The sequence below is a fragment of the Tupaia chinensis genome, unplaced genomic scaffold (genome assembly GCF_000334495.1).
Source record: "Tupaia chinensis unplaced genomic scaffold, TupChi_1.0 Scaffold143591_1, whole genome shotgun sequence".
NCBI lineage: Eukaryota > Metazoa > Chordata > Mammalia > Scandentia > Tupaiidae > Tupaia > Tupaia belangeri.
In genome coordinates, this window is record NW_006203437.1 from 484,842 (window position 1) to 503,837 (window position 18,996).

Here is an 18,996-nt window from a genome sequence, read left to right on the forward strand (position 1 = left end):
TGCTGGTCACAGTCTGGGCCGAGCGCACCCCACCTACCTGCACGGCGTGAGCCAGGTCAGCTGGCAGGCACTGCCGCAGCCGATCATCGCTGCTGGTCCCGTGCAGCACCAGGTCGGGCAGGTATGTGGGGCAGTACCCTGCCAGCAATGAGCGGCCGAAGTTCCGGACGCTCTGGCTGCTGAAACTCCGAGCCCTGCAGTGACAGCACCAATCAGGAGCACTGTGCACACAACTGCTGCTTTGGTTCCCATGGGGACACACCACGCCACGGGACAGCAACGACAGGCGCAAGGCATGCTCCACACCAGCCTCTCCTCCGCACAGGACACGGGGAGGGTTGATCGGGGAGGAGAGGCGGAAAGCATGAGGGGTTATGCCAGGGAGGGTGAGGACAATGCTCCTGTGCCTGGCCACGCGTCTGTCTCTGCCCCACCTGCACCACACCAGCCAGGTGCCTGTCACTGCAGAGCCTGTGAGGCTGAGGGGCTCCACCTGCGCCAGGGCAGGGCCCACGGCAGTGAGGAGGGGCCCAAGAGGCCCTAATGGCCGCCGCATCACCACAGACCAGTCGCTCGTCCAGTGGAGTCCCAGCACCCTGTGTTGCCCTGGGCGTGGGCCCCCGCTATGGGCACAGCTGCTGGAGCAGACGACAGGTGAGGCCCTGCTCCCACCACACTGCCCCTGGACCCCGCTTCCTGCAGGCCACAAAGCCGCAGACTGGAGCCAGCCTCCTCCCACTGGCAGGTCAGGGCGGGCTGGGCCCGGCTCTGCTAACACTTGGAGCACTCAAGGAAGAGGGCACGGTGTGGGTGCAAAAGCCAGCAGCAGCCCTGACCGTGTGCTCCAGTCCTCCTGCGGCGACATGGCTATGCTCCTCCCCACTCCCCCTGCGACAACGGGACTGCGCCCCTCCCCGCTCCTCCTGCGGCAACGGGACTGTGCTCCCCAGCAGCTAGAGTGACCCCGGGTCTCTGCCCCTCCCCGCTCCCCCTGCGGCCCGGGCCTGCGCCCCTCCCTGCTCCCCCTGCGACCCGGGTCTGTGTCCCCACGCGCCATCTGCAGCCTCACCATGGCAGTGGCAGCTCCACCTCCAAGGAAGCTGCAGTCCTGTCCCCGCACTGGCCCGGCTCCACTGTGGCCTGGGGACAGACCTCATCGTCACTGCCGCCGAGAGCGCTGTCCAAGCTCTCGCTCCTGGGGATGTCTCCTTGGATCCTCAGGTCGGCCTTCCCAACAGCGTCCCCACAGGGGACACCCATGGCCACCCCAACGCCAGAAACTGGCCAGGCACGCCGGTCTGGGGAAGGCTCCTCTCGTGGTCTCTTGCCTGTTCCTGCTGCGCCACTGGAGGGTGCAGCCCAGGGCGCAGTCTTGGGGGGCTGCCCAGCAGTGGTGGTCCCACTCCCCCTGCCAGACTCCCCTCGGGGCCCTGCAGGAGACCGACTCTGCGGACGGCAGGTGTTCCTGTGGCGGCCAGGGCTGTGCAGGCACCCTGGCCCCTGCTGGGCTGAAGTTGGGGGTGGGGCCAGCCCCAGACACTGCAGCCCTGCCCCCAGGGTCTGTGAGCAGCTTTCCAAGTCCGACTCTGGGGACAGCGAGCTGCCGATGTGGAAGGTGACCTTGGCTGCAGGAGCCCCCTCTCGGGGAGGTTTGTTGGGGCACAGCCAGGCAGCTGACCGGGCCAGTGTTCTCCTGGACATCTCTCCTCTCGGCACCTGGCTGGCGGCTGGCTGGTTGACCTCCCCACCTGCCCTCAGGATGTCGTCCCTGGAAAGCCTCTGAGGTTTCCCACAGCTGCCCAGGGCTGGTTCCTGCGGCCCTGGGCCACCAACTGCCGAGCTCTGTTCTGGCCCCGTGTTTCCTTCTTGGTCAAGTCTGGCATCCAGGTCTCTGGTGTCCGAGTCCCCTGCAGGCCCTGCGGGCACTGGGCCCCTCTTGCCAGCGGTGCTGAGCGGGAGGCCGGGGGGCAGAAGGGCAGGCTGGCTTCTCACTGTCACCACCACGTACTCCGACTCCTCCACCTCGCCTTTCTCCAGGGCCGTCTCAAGCTCGCTCCCGTTCAGGGCCTGGCCGTCCTCGCTCCAGGGCCCACTGCAGGTGAGCTGGTTCTCCTGGAGCTCGGAGCAGCGCACGAAGTAGGTCAGCACGTACAGGACACGCTGCACCAGCTCCTTCTGCTTGCCCACCACCACGGTGCGGGTCAGCCTCACTGGGGAGCCGATGGCGCCGTACAGGTCACCTAGGGGCCAGGACAGGCACGGTCCTCTGGGTCAGCACGTCCTGGACATGCCAGCTCCCACTCCCTCACAGAATCAAGGACACCCAGCTCCTCCGATGGTTTAGCCTTCCCGGAGGTCAGTACAAGGCCAGCAGGGCCACCAGCCTCCCCCTGGAGCGGTCTGTGCGTGCCCCTCCTGTGCCTGGCGTTTCCAGGGCTGATGGCGCCCGTGGAAGGCCACCACCAGTGGCCGCTACCGCAAAGCGGGCGGTTCCCGGAAACCAGGACAAGGGCCCGGGGTCTGGAGACGTGCAGGGCCGGCCGGAACACCAGGGAGGGCTCTGCCCAGGTCCCCTGCTCCCCTGCCCGGCAGACCGGCCTGAGCACAGGCCCAGGCTGGGACGGGCACCCGGGGCGTTCCCTCGTCCGCGCCCGCAGCTACTGCCAAGGGGCGGCCCGGCTGACCGGCAGGGGCCAGGGCGGAGGCCGCACTTCCGCCGCCGCAGCAGGCGCGTTTGCCCCGCGGTCACCAGACACGGGCACTCGGCGGGGGCGCGGACGGGGAGCCCAAGGCTGCCTGGAATTCCGGGAAACCAGCCGGGTGCGGGCGCCACTCGGGAGACCAGGACCTTGAGCGCCACGGAAGGGGGAGCGGGGACCCAGGGCTGCGGCCTGGAGCGCCCCGGATGTGCCGCCCGGAAAACACCTGGAAACGCAGGCCCTGGGGCGGCGCCCGGAAGTTGCGGCCCCTGGAGAGGAATCCGGAAATTGCTCCCCGCCCCCAGGCACCCGGAAGTTGCGGTCCCTGGAGCGGAACCAGGAAGTTGTAGCCCCTGGAGAGGCACCCGGAAGTTGCGGCCCTGGAAGGGCGCCCGGAAGTTCCGGTCAGGAGGAGCACCGGATGTGCCCGCCCGGTAAACTGCACGGTACTGCCCCGGAGACGCCCAGGGCGGCCCGGTCCGCGAGCAGCACCCTTTCCCGCCGGTGAAGCACCCGGAAGTGCGCGCTCGAGAGAGGACGCTCTGAAAACGCGGCAGTGCAGCCCCGGAAGGAGGCCAGCGTCCGTCCAGGGAGGCCGGCACAGCCTGGCCTCGAGGCGTTCACCGTGAGCCCTCGCCCCAGAATGCGCAGCAGCAGCCCGGTCACCCCGCACCGGGCCTTCGGGGAACGCGCCGGCCCCGCCGCGCCCGCCCGGTGTCCGGGGGTCGCAGCCGCCGTCTGGTTAAGGAAGGGGCCTTGCGAGGCTCCGGAAACCCAGTGACAAGCCGCTGGGGCCGGCTCTCAAATGGCAACCTTTTAAAAAAAGTTATTGCACGTTTTAATAACTAAAAAATAAGTAGAAAAAGGGTAAAGACAGTTATTAAAAATACAGTTATAATAATTTAAACTGAGGAAAGTAACGAGGGCATCGTGTGTGGAAATGGTGCTCTTACTCCGGAGTCAAACTTCAACAAACAGTGCACCAGTCAAATAACAGGCTCACGATATTCAGCATGTACTGGATTCTTAGACTTGAAGGCAATTTTCCTGAGTGATAGACTGACGGTACTAATTTTGGAGTAGATTCCTTTGTTCTCATGAGTATAATTGTTAAAAATGAGGAAGAGGCTACACTGTAATATGAACATATGTAAAACACTACTGAAGTGTATAGCCAGAAGTGGTTAAAATAAACTTTCGTGTGTGAATGTTTTTTTAACACCAATGAAAACAAAAATTTAAGCTTAAAAGCGAAGCAAATGGAAAAGGAAAAAACAGGCCCTCCCTGAGAACAGTGAATGTGCATGTGCCTGTGATCCAGCCTGGTGCTCTAGTGCCCAGCAAGCCTGCAAGTCTTACTCCACTCCGTGTCTGATGACAGACAGGCTCTAGTGCAAACCTCTTCTCTGCAAGAACCTGGCGTCATGCCCCAACTCCATAACTAGCCACACCAGAGTTCTGGACTCCCATCCCGGGCCCAAGCACGAAGTCTGAAGACAGCACACCACAGCACTGCAAGAAGTGGTGCAGAGAAGCCCAGATTTCTGACTTATGCTAAAGCTAAGGCTGTGGTGAGATTATGGTGTGTTATTTCCTTTTTTTCTCTTATTTTTTTCCCTATCCAGTCTCTCCTCAAGGGGTACTCAATCAAGGGTATTTTGCATCCCCTCAGGACCTCCCCCCAACCTGTGGACATTGGCCATGGACATTCGTGACCGTCACAGTTCTGGCCTGGGACTGTTGCTACTGTCCTCTAGCATGCAGAGGCCAGGGTGCAGCTGAGCAACCCCTAATACACAGGAGGCCCTCATGGCCCAACCCACACAGAACCATCAGGCCCCAAAGGTTAACAGAAGAGGACCTGCCCAGCAGACATGGCAAAAGCTCATACAACAGGGCCTTGCTGTACCAGAACCCTGCAGCAGCCTCACCGCCTCCAGCAATAGTGTGTGCTTACCTACACTGTAGGAAGGGAGCAGCCCATAGTTGCCAGGAGGGGAGGAACCCATGGGCCAGCCTCCTGGTCCCTGTCTGTCCAGTGGTGACCCAAGTCTCCACACTGGGAGCCAATAGGAACCACTAACCCCAGTGCCATTCCTACCCATCCCACATGTTCTGTGAACAGTCGACGAGGAACTCACCGAGCTGTGCCCACAGAGGATTGTATGGATGGGTTCTGGCCAACATGCTCACCGACTGGGAGCTGCGGCTCTCTGAGAAGCCCTTGAGAGGAGGATGGTCAACAGGCATGACGGTCGGCACCCAAGCCAGGTGGTAGGTCAGCACGGCGGTCAGCAAGGCCGCAAAGAACCTTACAGAAACAGGCAGGAGGAAGCATGCCGGTCAGCCCGTCAGGTGGGACATGGCCACGCGTGCACACCTCGGCCCTGTGCTCAACGTGCCATCTGTGGCGGGTGGCACTGACTTACTGGTTTTTATTGATCTGCTCGATCAGCAGTGTGAACTCCCTGAGAAAGCGCTGGCACACCTGGGTTCTTTCTGAAGTGCTGGACATCATGGTGAGCCACACGGGCTCTGGGATCCTGGGAACGGAGTACAGGTTCCAGATTGTCCCTCTGCAGGGGAGAGAAGTGACATACAAACTGTAGCCAAAGTCACCAGACCGTCTTGGTATGAAGTAAGGATGAAAGAATAACTTGGCTCTATGCAGTCCTGTAGACTTGAACAGTGTACACAACAGCGCTGTGCACACCTGGCTGCCATCTGCTCGTACTGATAGAGCTCGGCAGGGACCCCACCACGCTCACTTGTCTATGCTGGCTGCTGCTTCTGCAGGTCAAGGGCAAGCTGAGTAGCTGTGAAGGAGACTACTTCCAGAAAAAGTAGGCCAACCCAGATTGAAGCTACTCACTTTAAAGATTTATTTCTCATAATGCCTGTGCCACAGTTTTCAACAGTTTTTCTCTAAGTGAAGAAATAAAGAGAGAAAGAAAGCATCCATTACATTGAAAAAGGAACCAGAGGCATTCAAGTCTCCCAGGTCCCGTTAATGCTGCGGTTCTCAAAGGAAAGCACCCTGTTCGTTTGAGATGACAAACTACACGTGGCCCTCCTTTATAGCACTGTAGTCCACGTTATACAGGGAGTCTGCAGACTGGCTCACTCTCATCCACCACACAAGTATTTAATGGCAAAGTCAGGATGAGGACTCTAGCCCCCAGGCCTGCCACAGAGGTCTCTCCTGTAACCTATTTGACTCAACAAGGGCTTTCCCAAAGAGCAAGAGAAGAGTTAAAAAAAATGTGGGAAATAGAATTGAAATATGAGTTTATTTTGGTGCAAAAATTTGGAAATTCATGCTTAGCTTTTTCATAACATGCATTTTCCATGCATTTTTGAAGACCCCACATATGCTTACTTGGCTAGGCACCTGCACAGGGTAAAAGGCCATCACATCACTAACAACACACAACACTTGTCCCAAATGGGGACAGGTGAGGTATAGTCTGACATGATGTTCAGACTGCACGGGAGAGACGGGACACAACAGGACTCCACCCTGCCAAGGAGTGGAGCATTTGCTGAGCAGCAGCAGGGGTGAGTCCAGCGAGTGGCCTGGGACTCGCGTCCTAGAACTCAGGTCTCCTCCTGAGACTGAACTGCACTGTCCCCAAAGCTGCCTGTGCACACACTGAGGCCTTCTGTTTCTGGACGCCTGAAAATCAGGTGCTTTTAACAAAGGGGTACCCAGCCTCCAAGCACAAGCCAGTGTCCAGGCTGACCCCAGCAGGATGACAGCAGCCTGGTTCTGCCTGTGACTTCAACAGGCCTGTGCTCATGGGACTGCCACTGAAACATACGCCTCTGCAGTGTCTCAGACGGGCTACCTGAGTGCTTCTATGAAACCCAGCATCCCAAAGGAGCATGGGCTGTCACCAGCATATCCCTTAACTTTCATGAAAAGGGCCTTATATGCGTCAGCCACGTGGTGTGGTGGTGCTGAAGGCAGCTAGATCCCACATAGCCAACTGCCCAGTTCAGGTCCGGCACCCAGAAGCTTGAAAAACACACTGGTTGTGTTTGTGGGCATGCCTGAAATCCTGAGGGGAGAAGGGATTGTGGCGTGGCCATCCTTGGGCGGGTATTCACCTTTTCTTTCTCTTCAGTGAATGCATGCACCCTATAGCAAAACTCAAAAAAAAAAAGGCGTCGCATTCAAAGACCTGTAGTGCTTTTTACCCCTTGGCCAAGGAGTGGCCATCTGACCTCCCCGCTCATCACTCTTTGGAGTAAGACTCCCTTCCTTGCTGAGAAACTGGCTCTGAGACACAGTGCCCTGGGCCAGGTTGGCACAGTGAGGGGACCCACCTGCCCCCCAAAGCAGCTCCTTCTCTACCTAGACACAGGGAACTGGGACATAGAGAGCCACTTCCCAGAGTGTAGAGAACAGTGAGAACTGACCAGAAGTCCAAGCTGGCAGGGGCACGTACGAGAGGATGCTGGGTGTAAGCCAAGACTGCCCCGGCAAGCTGAGAAATGCACCCAACCCCCTGGTGTGCTTCCTTCCTGAGCTTCTGACCAGCTCCCAGCTCAAGTATCTGTGTCTGGGAAATGGGCTTCTGCAGGACGACGTGAGATGTGAGCAGTCTTCTCAGGGTCACCCAGGAATGAGCTTTCTCCACTGACCCCGTTCTTAACAGTGCCCCAAGGACGCCTCAGTGCTGAGGTACACTTTCTGCTCCACTTGCCCTTAGTCCCTTCCTGAAGGGCAGAGCAGCTCCAGGCTAATCGCTGCCAGCTTCCGGTTCCCTCTGTACCCTGAGGTCCCTGGCCGCTGCCCACAAACGCACCCCCACATAGGACCTGCCAATGTGGGTCTTTACCTGAATTCTCCCAGTGCTCCCATGAGGCAGCTGACATAGAGCTGGACGCGCAGACTGGACTCTGCCACCTTCCGGCAGGAGGTCATGGCCTTCGGGGAGAGCAAGTCGGTTACTCCCAGGAGAGGTCCCTCTGCAGTGCACCCGTGGGCTCTCGGTGACGGCAATGCAAGATCAGCTACGGACTCCCAGGGTGACGCCTCTGGCCATGAACACTCCAGCACCTGGCCACCAACCTCAGAGTGCCTGAGGACCAGCTGTGGACGGCTGCGCTAACCCCCGAGGACCAAGAGCTGACCCATGAGCAGAGATGCTGCCCCTTTAAAGCCCCATCGCCTGTCGAGTGGAAATGGGGTTGCGCTCCGGTACCTTTTCGATGGCACTCTTCAGCCTGTTCATGTGAGACTCAAACAGGGGGAAGTGGGAAAAGAAGAATTCCTGGAAGTCCCTCTGTGCCTCTTCCTTCTCACACAGGGAAAAGATGACGCTGACGGCCACTTTCTTCCTCCTGGCTATGGCAGGGTTGGAGCTGCAGGTCTCGTCGGCCAAGCTGAACGTCTCGTCGGCTGACCTGGAAGAAACATAGTCTGAGACCTGGCCCTGCACCGGCAAGGCACACAGAGGGCGGGCGGCAAGGCCAGGTGGCACTTGGAGTCGGCCACGATCAGATCTCAGGCTCACCTTCTCCACAGTCCTTGCCATGAAACGTGAGAGCACCTGCCTGACACCGGCGGTACTGCACTGTGACAAACTCACAGAAACCCAACCTGTAACGTACAGGCTCCCTGTGAGACGCTTCCCCTTCCTGACTGTGGTTATGTCAGATTGAGGGCGTTAGGAAGGGGTGTGAAAAATCTGTTCACTCAAGGGAACCAGCAGTTAGCGCAATGGCTATGTCGCTGGACTCCCACGTAGTCGACCGCGGTTCGCGTCCCGGACCTGGTGACTTAAAACTCACGCCGGGCATGTGTGCATGCGTGCCCAAGATCCCGAGAGGAGAATGGAGGAGAAGGGATTGCGGCGTGACCATCCCCCCTGGGGGTGATTTCTCGCTTTCCACCCTGTTCGTTTGAGATGACAAACTACACGTGGCCCTCCTTTATAGCACTGTAGTCCACGTTATACAGGGAGTCTGCAGACTGGCTCACTCTCATCCACCACACAAGTATTTAATGGCAAAGTCAGGATGAGGACTCTAGCCCCCAGGCCTGCCACAGAGGTCTCTCCTGTAACCTATTTGACTCAACAAGGGCTTTCCCAAAGAGCAAGAGAAGAGTTAAAAAAAATGTGGGAAATAGAATTGAAATATGAGTTTATTTTGGTGCAAAAATTTGGAAATTCATGCTTAGCTTTTTCATAACATGCATTTTCCATGCATTTTTGAAGACCCCACATATGCTTACTTGGCTAGGCACCTGCACAGGGTAAAAGGCCATCACATCACTAACAACACACAACACTTGTCCCAAATGGGGACAGGTGAGGTATAGTCTGACATGATGTTCAGACTGCACGGGAGAGACGGGACACAACAGGACTCCACCCTGCCAAGGAGTGGAGCATTTGCTGAGCAGCAGCAGGGGTGAGTCCAGCGAGTGGCCTGGGACTCGCGTCCTAGAACTCAGGTCTCCTCCTGAGACTGAACTGCACTGTCCCCAAAGCTGCATGTGCACACACTGAGGCCTTCTGTTTCTGGACGCCTGAAAATCAGGTGCTTTTAACAAAGGGGTACCCAGCCTCCAAGCACAAGCCAGTGTCCAGGCTGACCCCAGCAGGATGACAGCAGCCTGGTTCTGCCTGTGACTTCAACAGGCCTGTGCTCATGGGACTGCCACTGAAACATACGCCTCTGCAGTGTCTCAGACGGGCTACCTGAGTGCTTCTATGAAACCCAGCATCCCAAAGGAGCATGGGCTGTCACCAGCATATCCCTTAACTTTCATGAAAAGGGCCTTATATGCGTCAGCCACGTGGTGTGGTGGTGCTGAAGGCAGCTAGATCCCACATAGCCAACTGCCCAGTTCAGGTCCGGCACCCAGAAGCTTGAAAAACACACTGGTTGTGTTTGTGGGCATGCCTGAAATCCTGAGGGGAGAAGGGATTGTGGCGTGGCCATCCTTGGGCGGGTATTCACCTTTTCTTTCTCTTCAGTGAATGCATGCAAAACTCAAAAAAAAAAAGGCGTCGCATTCAAAGACCTGTAGTGCTTTTTACCCCTTGGCCAAGGAGTGGCCATCTGACCTCCCCGCTCATCACTCTTTGGAGTAAGACTCCCTTCCTTGCTGAGAAACTGGCTCTGAGACACAGTGCCCTGGGCCAGGTTGGCACAGTGAGGGGACCCACCTGCCCCCCAAAGCAGCTCCTTCTCTACCTAGACACAGGGAACTGGGACATAGAGAGCCACTTCCCAGAGTGTAGAGAACAGTGAGAACTGACCAGAAGTCCAAGCTGGCAGGGGCACGTACGAGAGGATGCTGGGTGTAAGCCAAGACTGCCCCGGCAAGCTGAGAAATGCACCCAACCCCCTGGTGTGCTTCCTTCCTGAGCTTCTGACCAGCTCCCAGCTCAAGTATCTGTGTCTGGGAAATGGGCTTCTGCAGGACGACGTGAGATGTGAGCAGTCTTCTCAGGGTCACCCAGGAATGAGCTTTCTCCACTGACCCCGTTCTTAACAGTGCCCCAAGGACGCCTCAGTGCTGAGGTACACTTTCTGCTCCACTTGCCCTTAGTCCCTTCCTGAAGGGCAGAGCAGCTCCAGGCTAATCGCTGCCAGCTTCCGGTTCCCTCTGTACCCTGAGGTCCCTGGCCGCTGCCCACAAACGCACCCCCACATAGGACCTGCCAATGTGGGTCTTTACCTGAATTCTCCCAGTGCTCCCATGAGGCAGCTGACATAGAGCTGGACGCGCAGACTGGACTCTGCCACCTTCCGGCAGGAGGTCATGGCCTTCGGGGAGAGCAAGTCGGTTACTCCCAGGAGAGGTCCCTCTGCAGTGCACCCGTGGGCTCTCGGTGACGGCAATGCAAGATCAGCTACGGACTCCCAGGGTGACGCCTCTGGCCATGAACACTCCAGCACCTGGCCACCAACCTCAGAGTGCCTGAGGACCAGCTGTGGACGGCTGCGCTAACCCCCGAGGACCAAGAGCTGACCCATGAGCAGAGATGCTGCCCCTTTAAAGCCCCATCGCCTGTCGAGTGGAAATGGGGTTGCGCTCCGGTACCTTTTCGATGGCACTCTTCAGCCTGTTCATGTGAGACTCAAACAGGGGGAAGTGGGAAAAGAAGAATTCCTGGAAGTCCCTCTGTGCCTCTTCCTTCTCACACAGGGAAAAGATGACGCTGACGGCCACTTTCTTCCTCCTGGCTATGGCAGGGTTGGAGCTGCAGGTCTCGTCGGCCAAGCTGAACGTCTCGTCGGCTGACCTGGAAGAAACATAGTCTGAGACCTGGCCCTGCACCGGCAAGGCACACAGAGGGCGGGCGGCAAGGCCAGGTGGCACTTGGAGTCGGCCACGATCAGATCTCAGGCTCACCTTCTCCACAGTCCTTGCCATGAAACGTGAGAGCACCTGCCTGACACCGGCGGTACTGCACTGTGACAAACTCACAGAAACCCAACCTGTAACGTACAGGCTCCCTGTGAGACGCTTCCCCTTCCTGACTGTGGTTATGTCAGATTGAGGGCGTTAGGAAGGGGTGTGAAAAATCTGTTCACTCAAGGGAACCAGCAGTTAGCGCAATGGCTATGTCGCTGGACTCCCACGTAGTCGACCGCGGTTCGCGTCCCGGACCTGGTGACTTAAAACTCACGCCGGGCATGTGTGCATGCGTGCCCAAGATCCCGAGAGGAGAATGGAGGAGAAGGGATTGCGGCGTGACCATCCCCCCTGGGGGTGATTTCTCGCTTTCTGTCTCTCTGTCTCTCTCTGTCTTTCTGGCAAGCGCACACGCCCTATAGCGAAAATCTCTCAAAAAAAGCCCAAAAATCTGTTCACTCGAAACAGAGCCCATTTTGGTTGATGGATTCCAACTGATCAGATGGCAGGAGAAGGTTCTACGTGATGGTCTGTTAGAGAGAGCACTGTATTTGAGTATGTGGGGGCTCCTGCAAGTTCATGGGAGATGTGTATTATGAAGAGATTATGCATGGGTTTGACTTTTTTTGCATCAAAATAAACTAGCGCCTTAGTCCCATTTTTGCAGCATAGCCACGCAGGCTACTTTCCTACGGCTGCTAACCTCAAGACAAAGTGGCTTCTGCCTACACTCAGATTAAGTACCTGATGGATTAAGCTCTCTGGGGAATCCCTTGAGCCAAAGACTCTCACTTTTGGTACAAATGCTCAGAACACGCAGGGCTCTTCTGAGATTTGGCTTCCGTGATGAGAGAACCATGAGACCGGCAAATTCTGAAGACAGTAAGTTGGTCAGAAGGAGTCTGTTAAAGGCCTAAGCCACGCTCGCACCATAACCAGAACTCCCTCCTGGCACGGTAGGGCCCAAAGTCGGGGGGGGGGTGCCCACAGGCAGGGCCCGAGGGGGCATGGTGCCCACAGGTAGGGCTGTGAATGTCAGCCTGATGCCCTTCATCTCTCACTGACGAAGCTTTCAGTCACTCAGAGGCAGAGCAGTCTTGATGGTTGGCACCCGCTGCTCTCCCTTGCCCTCCCACATATCTGCCAAAGGGGCCCGGCAGTGCCATGACCCCTGCAGGCAGCCCACGGGTGCAAGAACTGGATGTCTGCTGGCTCAGAGTGGTGGCCTGGCTTGCGACTCCACCACCAGGACCTGCTCTCAGAGGGCCAAGCTCACGTTAATGTCTGTAGCTGCCACCCTGAATTTGTGGTTCTACTCCACCACTGGTTCGTGTGGTCAGAGAAGTCTAATGGGAGACAGTGAGGCAGGCGGGACACGACGACCCAGGTGGCAGTCTGCAGGTGTGGACCAACGCAGACGGCATCGACCCAAGGGCACGTGGCCGCAGCACAGTCACCCGCATGCTGGGGCAGGCCAGGATACCAGGCAGCAAGGCACTTAGCTGGGTCAGCAGGTGGCGTGGTGGTTTAGGTAGCTGGACCCCACAAGGCTGGCTGCACAGTTTGAGTCCTGGACCCAGCGGCTTGATAAACATGCAGGCACGTGTGTGAGCATGCTACGATCATGAGTGAACTCAGACTGATGGTGTGATAGCAGCAGCAGCAACGGCCACAGGTGGGCCACCGCACCCCCCGGCCGCTAAAGCCGATGGGCGGCCCGGGGTCCCAGCCCAGCACAGCGACTGCCCGCTCTGCAGTGCTCACCGCCGGGGGACGACGCCATTCTCCAAGCTGGTGGTCTGACTGCGCAGCCAGCGGCGCTGGTAGCTGCTGGAGGACGACGCGGAGGAGCTGGGCGACGGCAGCGGCGTGATCAGCAGGCTGCTGAGCGAGGCTGCGGGGAGAAGGCGTGGTTGGCGTCAGGCCCGTCCCCACCGCCACTGAATGCCAGCACCCAAACGCACTGGGCACGCAGACTGCCTGAGGGTGGCCGAGCTCCTTCCTCCTGTGTGCTTTCGCACAGGAGCAGACGCGCGCCCTGCTTCGAATCTCCCGCTCACAGAAGTGCGGCAGCCACGCCATCATTTTGCATCTAGGACCAGGCCTGGAACTTGGGAGGCCATTGGGGTGGCCCTCTATACTCCGCTGTTACCAGAGGCCGGCCGGCTGGCCACCTCAGTTCCCACCGGGTTCCAGCCTTGCACTGACTTAAATCCCCAAAACCAAATCCAGTTTCCTGGAGCGTGAGCAGGGGTTTCCTGGGAATTCTGAAAGAGACAGACCTGTCCCTTGGAGTCATACAAAATGAGTGACAGCCCAGCGAGCCCTCTCTGCCCCGCCCCAAGTCCCCTAGGCCCCTGTGGGGTCCACAAGACTGCCCAGGCCCCCCAGGCTCCCCTTCTCTCTTCTGCTCTTCTGATGGACCAACCTCTCTGAGAGGAGGAGGGCACAGCCAGGGTAAGTCGTTGACATGCAGGCCACTTGCGGCCCGCTGTCACCTCTGCCCTGCCTCCCAGCACAACCAGGACACCACACGTCACACAGAGCAGCTGGTGCAGAAGGCCAGCCTCACCACACTCACACTGATACGCCCCACCCCGATCCACCAGCCCAAGTCCCTCTCATGGGTATGGAAACAGTCCCGTAGGCTGGCCATTCGTCTGCAAACTCGGCCCCTCAACTGTCCTGCGGCTCGGAGTACAGGGACAGTAGTCTTAGAGCAATCTGGAATCTGCACACCCAGACAAGTGGGACTCCGACCACCGAGCATGGCCACTTGCGACCAGGCTGGCAGTCACCTGGACGCGCCAGGATGCCTCCTGGTAGGTCCCTCCGAGCCTCCAGGAGCAGGAATTCTGGGGACTAGAGCTCAAAGTGGCCCCAGGACGTGGTGGCTCCTGTCCTGTGTGTCCCAGTGCTCGCACCAAAAGGCCAAAGCCCCCCTACTAGAGCAGAGCTGGCTGTGGGCGCCCTGCACTCACATGTCTCCCGGGACTGCTGTGTGGTCCCAGCACCTTCAAGCCCTGCGCTCGGGACATGCCCCCTGGGACTGCGGTGGGGGTCCCAGCACCTTCGAGCCCTGCGCTCGGGACATGCCCCCCTGGGACTGCTGTGGGGTCCCAGCACCTTTGAGCCCCGCGCTTCGGGACATGCCCCCCGGGACTGCGGTGGGGTCCCAGCACCGTCGAGCCCTGCGCTCAGCACATGCCCCTCGGGTCATGCCCCCCCGGGACTGCTGTGGGGTCCCAGCACCAGGGCAGGGCCTCCCTGGTATGCACGTATGTCTGTGTGAGTCTGCCCACTGCGACCCGGGGACCAGGGAGTAACCTGAGCACATTAAACAGTGTGGGATGCCGTGGGCCCGGGAGTTGCACTCCTGACAGAGTGCAAGGGCCGCCTCACAGAGGGCTCATGACACCGAGAGACCCCGATGTCGACCACGGATAACAGGCTCACGGCTTTACTTTGTGTTGTGTGGACAGGCCCAAGAGGGACTCAGTACGAGTCCCGTTTCACATGGTGCCTCGGGGACAGAGAGCGATGGGCTCTGGCCGCACGGGAGGTTCATAGGACCAAGCCTCAGCCAAGCAGGAGTCAGGCCACCCCAAGCCCTAGCCCCCTGCTATGTGAGGAAGAGGCCAGCAGGGACCTCACCCTCCTAGAGGCAGAGGCTGCCGGGGCTTTGAGTTCCAGTCACTGACTCATCACTGTCCTCTAACCATAGGACTTGCCTCAGACCCCCACCACCTGGGCAGTACCCGGCATGGGCGCCAAGACCAAGCACTCTCAATGCGGAGCTGGGCACATCCGGGCCTGGGGTCGGGACGGCAGGTGCTGGAGATGTGGCTGAGACGGGCGTGTCTTGGGAGGGAGGGGGGTGACCAGGCAGCAGGTAGGCCCTCCCATGCCAGCTCCCGGCTCTCTGCCTCCCTATAGGTGGCAAGTCCAGGCCTGCTGGAGCAGGAAGCTGCCCTGGCAAGGAACCTGCTCCACCCACATGAGGGTCACACGACCTCGGCTATTGGGAAATGCCAGCCTGGGCAGTCACTCAGGTGCTGCAACAATGCTTCCACTCTGCAGATCAGGAGACCAGCTTAGGAGAGGGAGGGGGCGACAGTGGGCCTGCCTTCCCGTTCCTCCCCATGCCACAGTTGCACTATCAGTGAGACCAATCAAAGGAGGTGCAAATACCTGATCGGGCGATGCCGCTGTCCCTGTCCTCATGGTGGCCACGGCTTGGCATGTCGACTGGTGTGCTGTGAGCTGCGGCAAAGGGACAGAAGCCAGGTTACCACTGTGCTCTTCAAAGCCAAGATGGTGGGGAAACATGCAGAAAGTGGGACATTGCAGAGCAGGGATGACCGGCAGGAGTTTCTAACAGGACGGCTGGAAAGCAAAACCAAGTGTGCAGAAAGATGGCGGAGGTAGAAGGCGAACCGAGAAGCCGTCTGCCTTTATCTTACTGGAACACATTAACTCTTTCAGGTGACGTTGAACCTTTCAAGACACACAGTGCTAAGCTCTAGGTGTAACAGATGGCAACGAATGTGCACAGGAAGGCATCTTTAGCTGCTCCTCAATATCAGCAGCACCAGAGCGACTCTCTGCCCCAAGTGCGTTGCAGTCACTTTCTGCAGTAACCGTAGGCAACGGGGGGAGGGGAGGGGGACACACTTGAAAACCATTTCATAAGCTAAAAAATGTTTATATGTTCCTAATCGACACTCTTGGCAGATGGCAGACATACTCCTTTCTAAATGCTCGTTTCTCCACTTCTTTCCATATGCCCATCACAGTATTATTTTGGACTGGCTTAGAAACACTCATGTCCTGGGGACCAGCAGTTAGTGTAACCGTTATATCGCTAGACTCCCATATAGTCAAATGTGGTTCAAGTCCCAGATCCGGTGGCTTAAAACTCATGCTGGGCACATGCACATGCCCAAAACCCTGAGAGGAGAATGAAAGAAAAGGGACTGTGTGGCCATCTCCCCTGGGGGGTGATTTCTTGCTTTCTGTCTTTCTACCTCTGTCTCTCCAGTAAGCACATGTACCCTAGAGCAAAAATATCCATAAAAAAAAATCTTGTCCTGCCATAAGTCTGGAAAGCACTCAATAGTATTATGGGTTTGTAGGGAAGCTTCCACGGCTCCAAGGTGAGACGTGGTGAGGGCGCAGCTGGAGCTTTGTCTGATCCTGGCCCCTGGCAGCTGTTCCTTGAGGCACACTGACCCTCACTGTTGCAGAGAGAGCAGACACTCTGCTCTTGTTCTACACAGCGGGAGGGCATCCACTCCACCAGAGTCAGCCACCGGGTGCATGGGTGTGCTGGGTCACAAAAATAGGCAAAAGGAAGATGGCGTTTCCACACTCGCAGCCTGTGTGTCCCACAGAGGGCCCCACGCTTGTTCATCAAGCTCAGACCACGAAAGGCGTTCAATAGATGCAGCACTTCAATCTCAGAATTCGCCCAGAGAGGCCATGCAACGACACCTGCAAAGAACCTGGGACTTGCTTTCTAACTGCTAGAGAGCGAGAGAGAGAGTGAGAGAGAGGAGTGTTCCATGCTATCAGAGTGATCCGAAAGACAGCCGGTGTAGGAAAGGGTGCAGGTGAGGAAATGGATGCAAGACACCATAGCCGAGGGGCCGCTCGCAGGGCAGAGGCCCAGGGAAACCAGAGAAGCATCCCCTTAGAAATCCTAGGGGCTCACTCCAGGCAAAGGCGGCTCTGCCGGGGTGTGAGCAGAGCTCTTTACGACAAAGGTTCGTGGGTGGTGGTTTCAAAACCCCATGAATTTGGCTGTATTTGATATGAACCTCTCTTGTCCCGTGAGCCCCTGGGAATTCCAGAGAGGTGGATGCAGGGCTTCGCCTAGGAACCTAGAGGGGCTTAGTGTGTGGGCCACACTGCACTCGGCCTTCCACACAAACCTGCCAAGAAAGACGCGCTCCGGGTGAGCCGGAGGGGTCCTGCTTCCGCCACCCCTGGTGGCCTGCTGCTGCCAGCCTGCGGCAGACCTGGGGACGACAGAGGGCAGGTGGCACACGCACACAATAAACACAGGTTAAAGGTCACGCAAAACCAACCCGGACAAAACCAGCGGCAAACTCCACTGGCGCGACACAGGGCCGCGACGATGGGGTCAGAACCATCACTCTCATGGCTATCTCACCGAGGTTGCTGCCGGCACGACAAGGACCCAGACTGCTGTGACTCGTGTTCAGCTTTCCCAAACCAGGGTCCTGGCTGATGGACTCAAAGCTGTCTTGCAAGCTAAATCCAAAGGAGAAAGGGGGAGAGAAGAAAAGGCTGTCCAAAGGCTGACGGAGCCCAAGTTCCCGGGTGCACTGCCCACGCGGGCCACTGAGCAGTCATGCCACATGTCCCCCAGGAGGGGGCCGGCAACTGCAGGGCGTTTGCTGGAGGAAAACAAAACGGGAGCTTTGGGGAGAGGCAGCCACCCCAGGCAGCCACAGCGTACTCCCCACGGTGTCCTCTGTGGGAGGAGTGACTCAGGGACTGCCACCCGAGACTCAGCAACACACCCTCGGTTTTGCTTCAGCGACTGATGCCCAAGATGGCGCGACTGAGCAGGAGGGTTTTAACAGACCCTCACAAGGACGTTAGCATCGATGTGTGACTCAGCGACTGTTCTCAGCAGGGAGACGTAATGGGAATTACGGTTCTTAAGGAGCTTGGTTTTACAATTTCTGAAGTTAAAATGATTCATAAAGATGTGGGGGGAAAGGATCCTAGTAATTTATTGTATTTATTAAAAAGTAAAATAAATACAAAGACACTGAGGAGAATATAGCATAGCGAAGCCAAGTTCCTTCCGATGAAAGCTGAGCTGAGTATTTATGGGAGCTGGGTAGTGAGCTCTCAGGCAGCCCGAGGGCCTCGGAACCCCAGGCCCTGCCTTCCTAAGTGAGGACGGCCAGCGGCAAACCTCGAGCTGTGAAGACACTCGGTTCCCAAGTACGCAGGGGAGGTGTGGACATCCCCAGGGTAGGCAAACAGCCTTCGTGTGACCTCCACAACCACCCCGCAGTTCTTAGCAAACCTTTGTTTCCATTTCATCAAAGTATAACAAATACCTTGTTGTTTTATTTTTTAAAGAAGCGTAAGAAATAGTTCTCCTTAATGAGTTCAAAACGTAAGAACCAAAAATGTGCCAAGACAACAGTTCAGGTCAGACACCACAGCGCTCCCAGTCCACAGAGGTGTGAGGTCAGCGTGGAAAAAGTCAAAGACGGAAATAAAAACGCTCGACTCAAGTACCAGTCGGCCGGTCCGCTGAGCGAGTGCTTCGGGTGGAGATGGGGAGCTGACACCGTAGGGGCAGGGGCAGGGGCAGGGGGCAGGGGGCAGGGAGCAGCAGGCGGCATGGTGTTAAGGGGCTGGACTCCCAAGCTGACCACAGTTCGAGTCCCAGACCCAGTGTCTTGAAACTCATGCCAGGCACATATGGGTGCGTGCCCAACATCCCAGGAGAAGAATAGAGGAAAAGGGATTGTGGTGTGGCCATCCCCCTGGGGGTGATTTCTCACTTTCCCTCTCACTGTCTCTGTCTCTCGAGAGCACATGTGCCCTAAGGCAAAAAAGAAAAAACACCTTTTAAAAGAAAAACACAAAACTGGGAACAGAGGGAGTAACTGATGGAGACCCGCGAAATCCAGATGAAAACAGTCCCTGTCCTTAGGTCACAGGATGGGGACCGCCCCGAAGACCTCCCCACTCCTCCCAGAGGGCCCTTCCGAAGACAGGGCAGGGCAAGCCTACTCACTTGTTGGTGCTTCCGCAGAGGCTGCCGGCCCTGGTGGAGAAGACCTTGCTGACCATCAGCTGGGGCGGGGAGCTGGGAAGACACGAGGGGAGAGGCAGTTGGGGCCTCGGGAGCCAGCTGCACCGCCA

General features: G+C 57.7%; 1 protein-coding gene across 4 annotated transcripts in view; it reads right to left on the reverse strand.

The window, feature by feature from the left end:
* FNIP2 (folliculin interacting protein 2) overlaps positions 1 to 18,996 on the reverse strand; it is a 44,449-nt gene that overhangs the window by 14,079 nt on the left and 11,374 nt on the right. For 3 of the 4 annotated variants that reach the window (XM_006164201.3, XM_027766575.1, XM_027766573.1), the window contains 11 exons: positions 18,869 to 18,940; positions 17,255 to 17,355; positions 17,013 to 17,099; positions 15,271 to 15,342; positions 12,844 to 12,973; positions 10,765 to 10,966; positions 10,399 to 10,487; positions 5,129 to 5,275; positions 4,841 to 5,010; positions 1,070 to 2,240; positions 38 to 194 (listed from right to left, as the gene is read on the reverse strand). In XM_006164201.3, coding sequence (XP_006164263.1) covers positions 38 to 194; positions 1,070 to 2,240; positions 4,841 to 5,010; positions 5,129 to 5,275; positions 10,399 to 10,487; positions 10,765 to 10,966; positions 12,844 to 12,973; positions 15,271 to 15,342; positions 17,013 to 17,099; positions 17,255 to 17,355; positions 18,869 to 18,940 — 2,398 coding nt within the window. The remainder of the gene's footprint in view (positions 1 to 37; positions 195 to 1,069; positions 2,241 to 4,840; positions 5,011 to 5,128; positions 5,276 to 10,398; positions 10,488 to 10,764; positions 10,967 to 12,843; positions 12,974 to 15,270; positions 15,343 to 17,012; positions 17,100 to 17,254; positions 17,356 to 18,868; positions 18,941 to 18,996) is intronic. The other variant, XM_027766574.1, reaches the window with a different exon arrangement.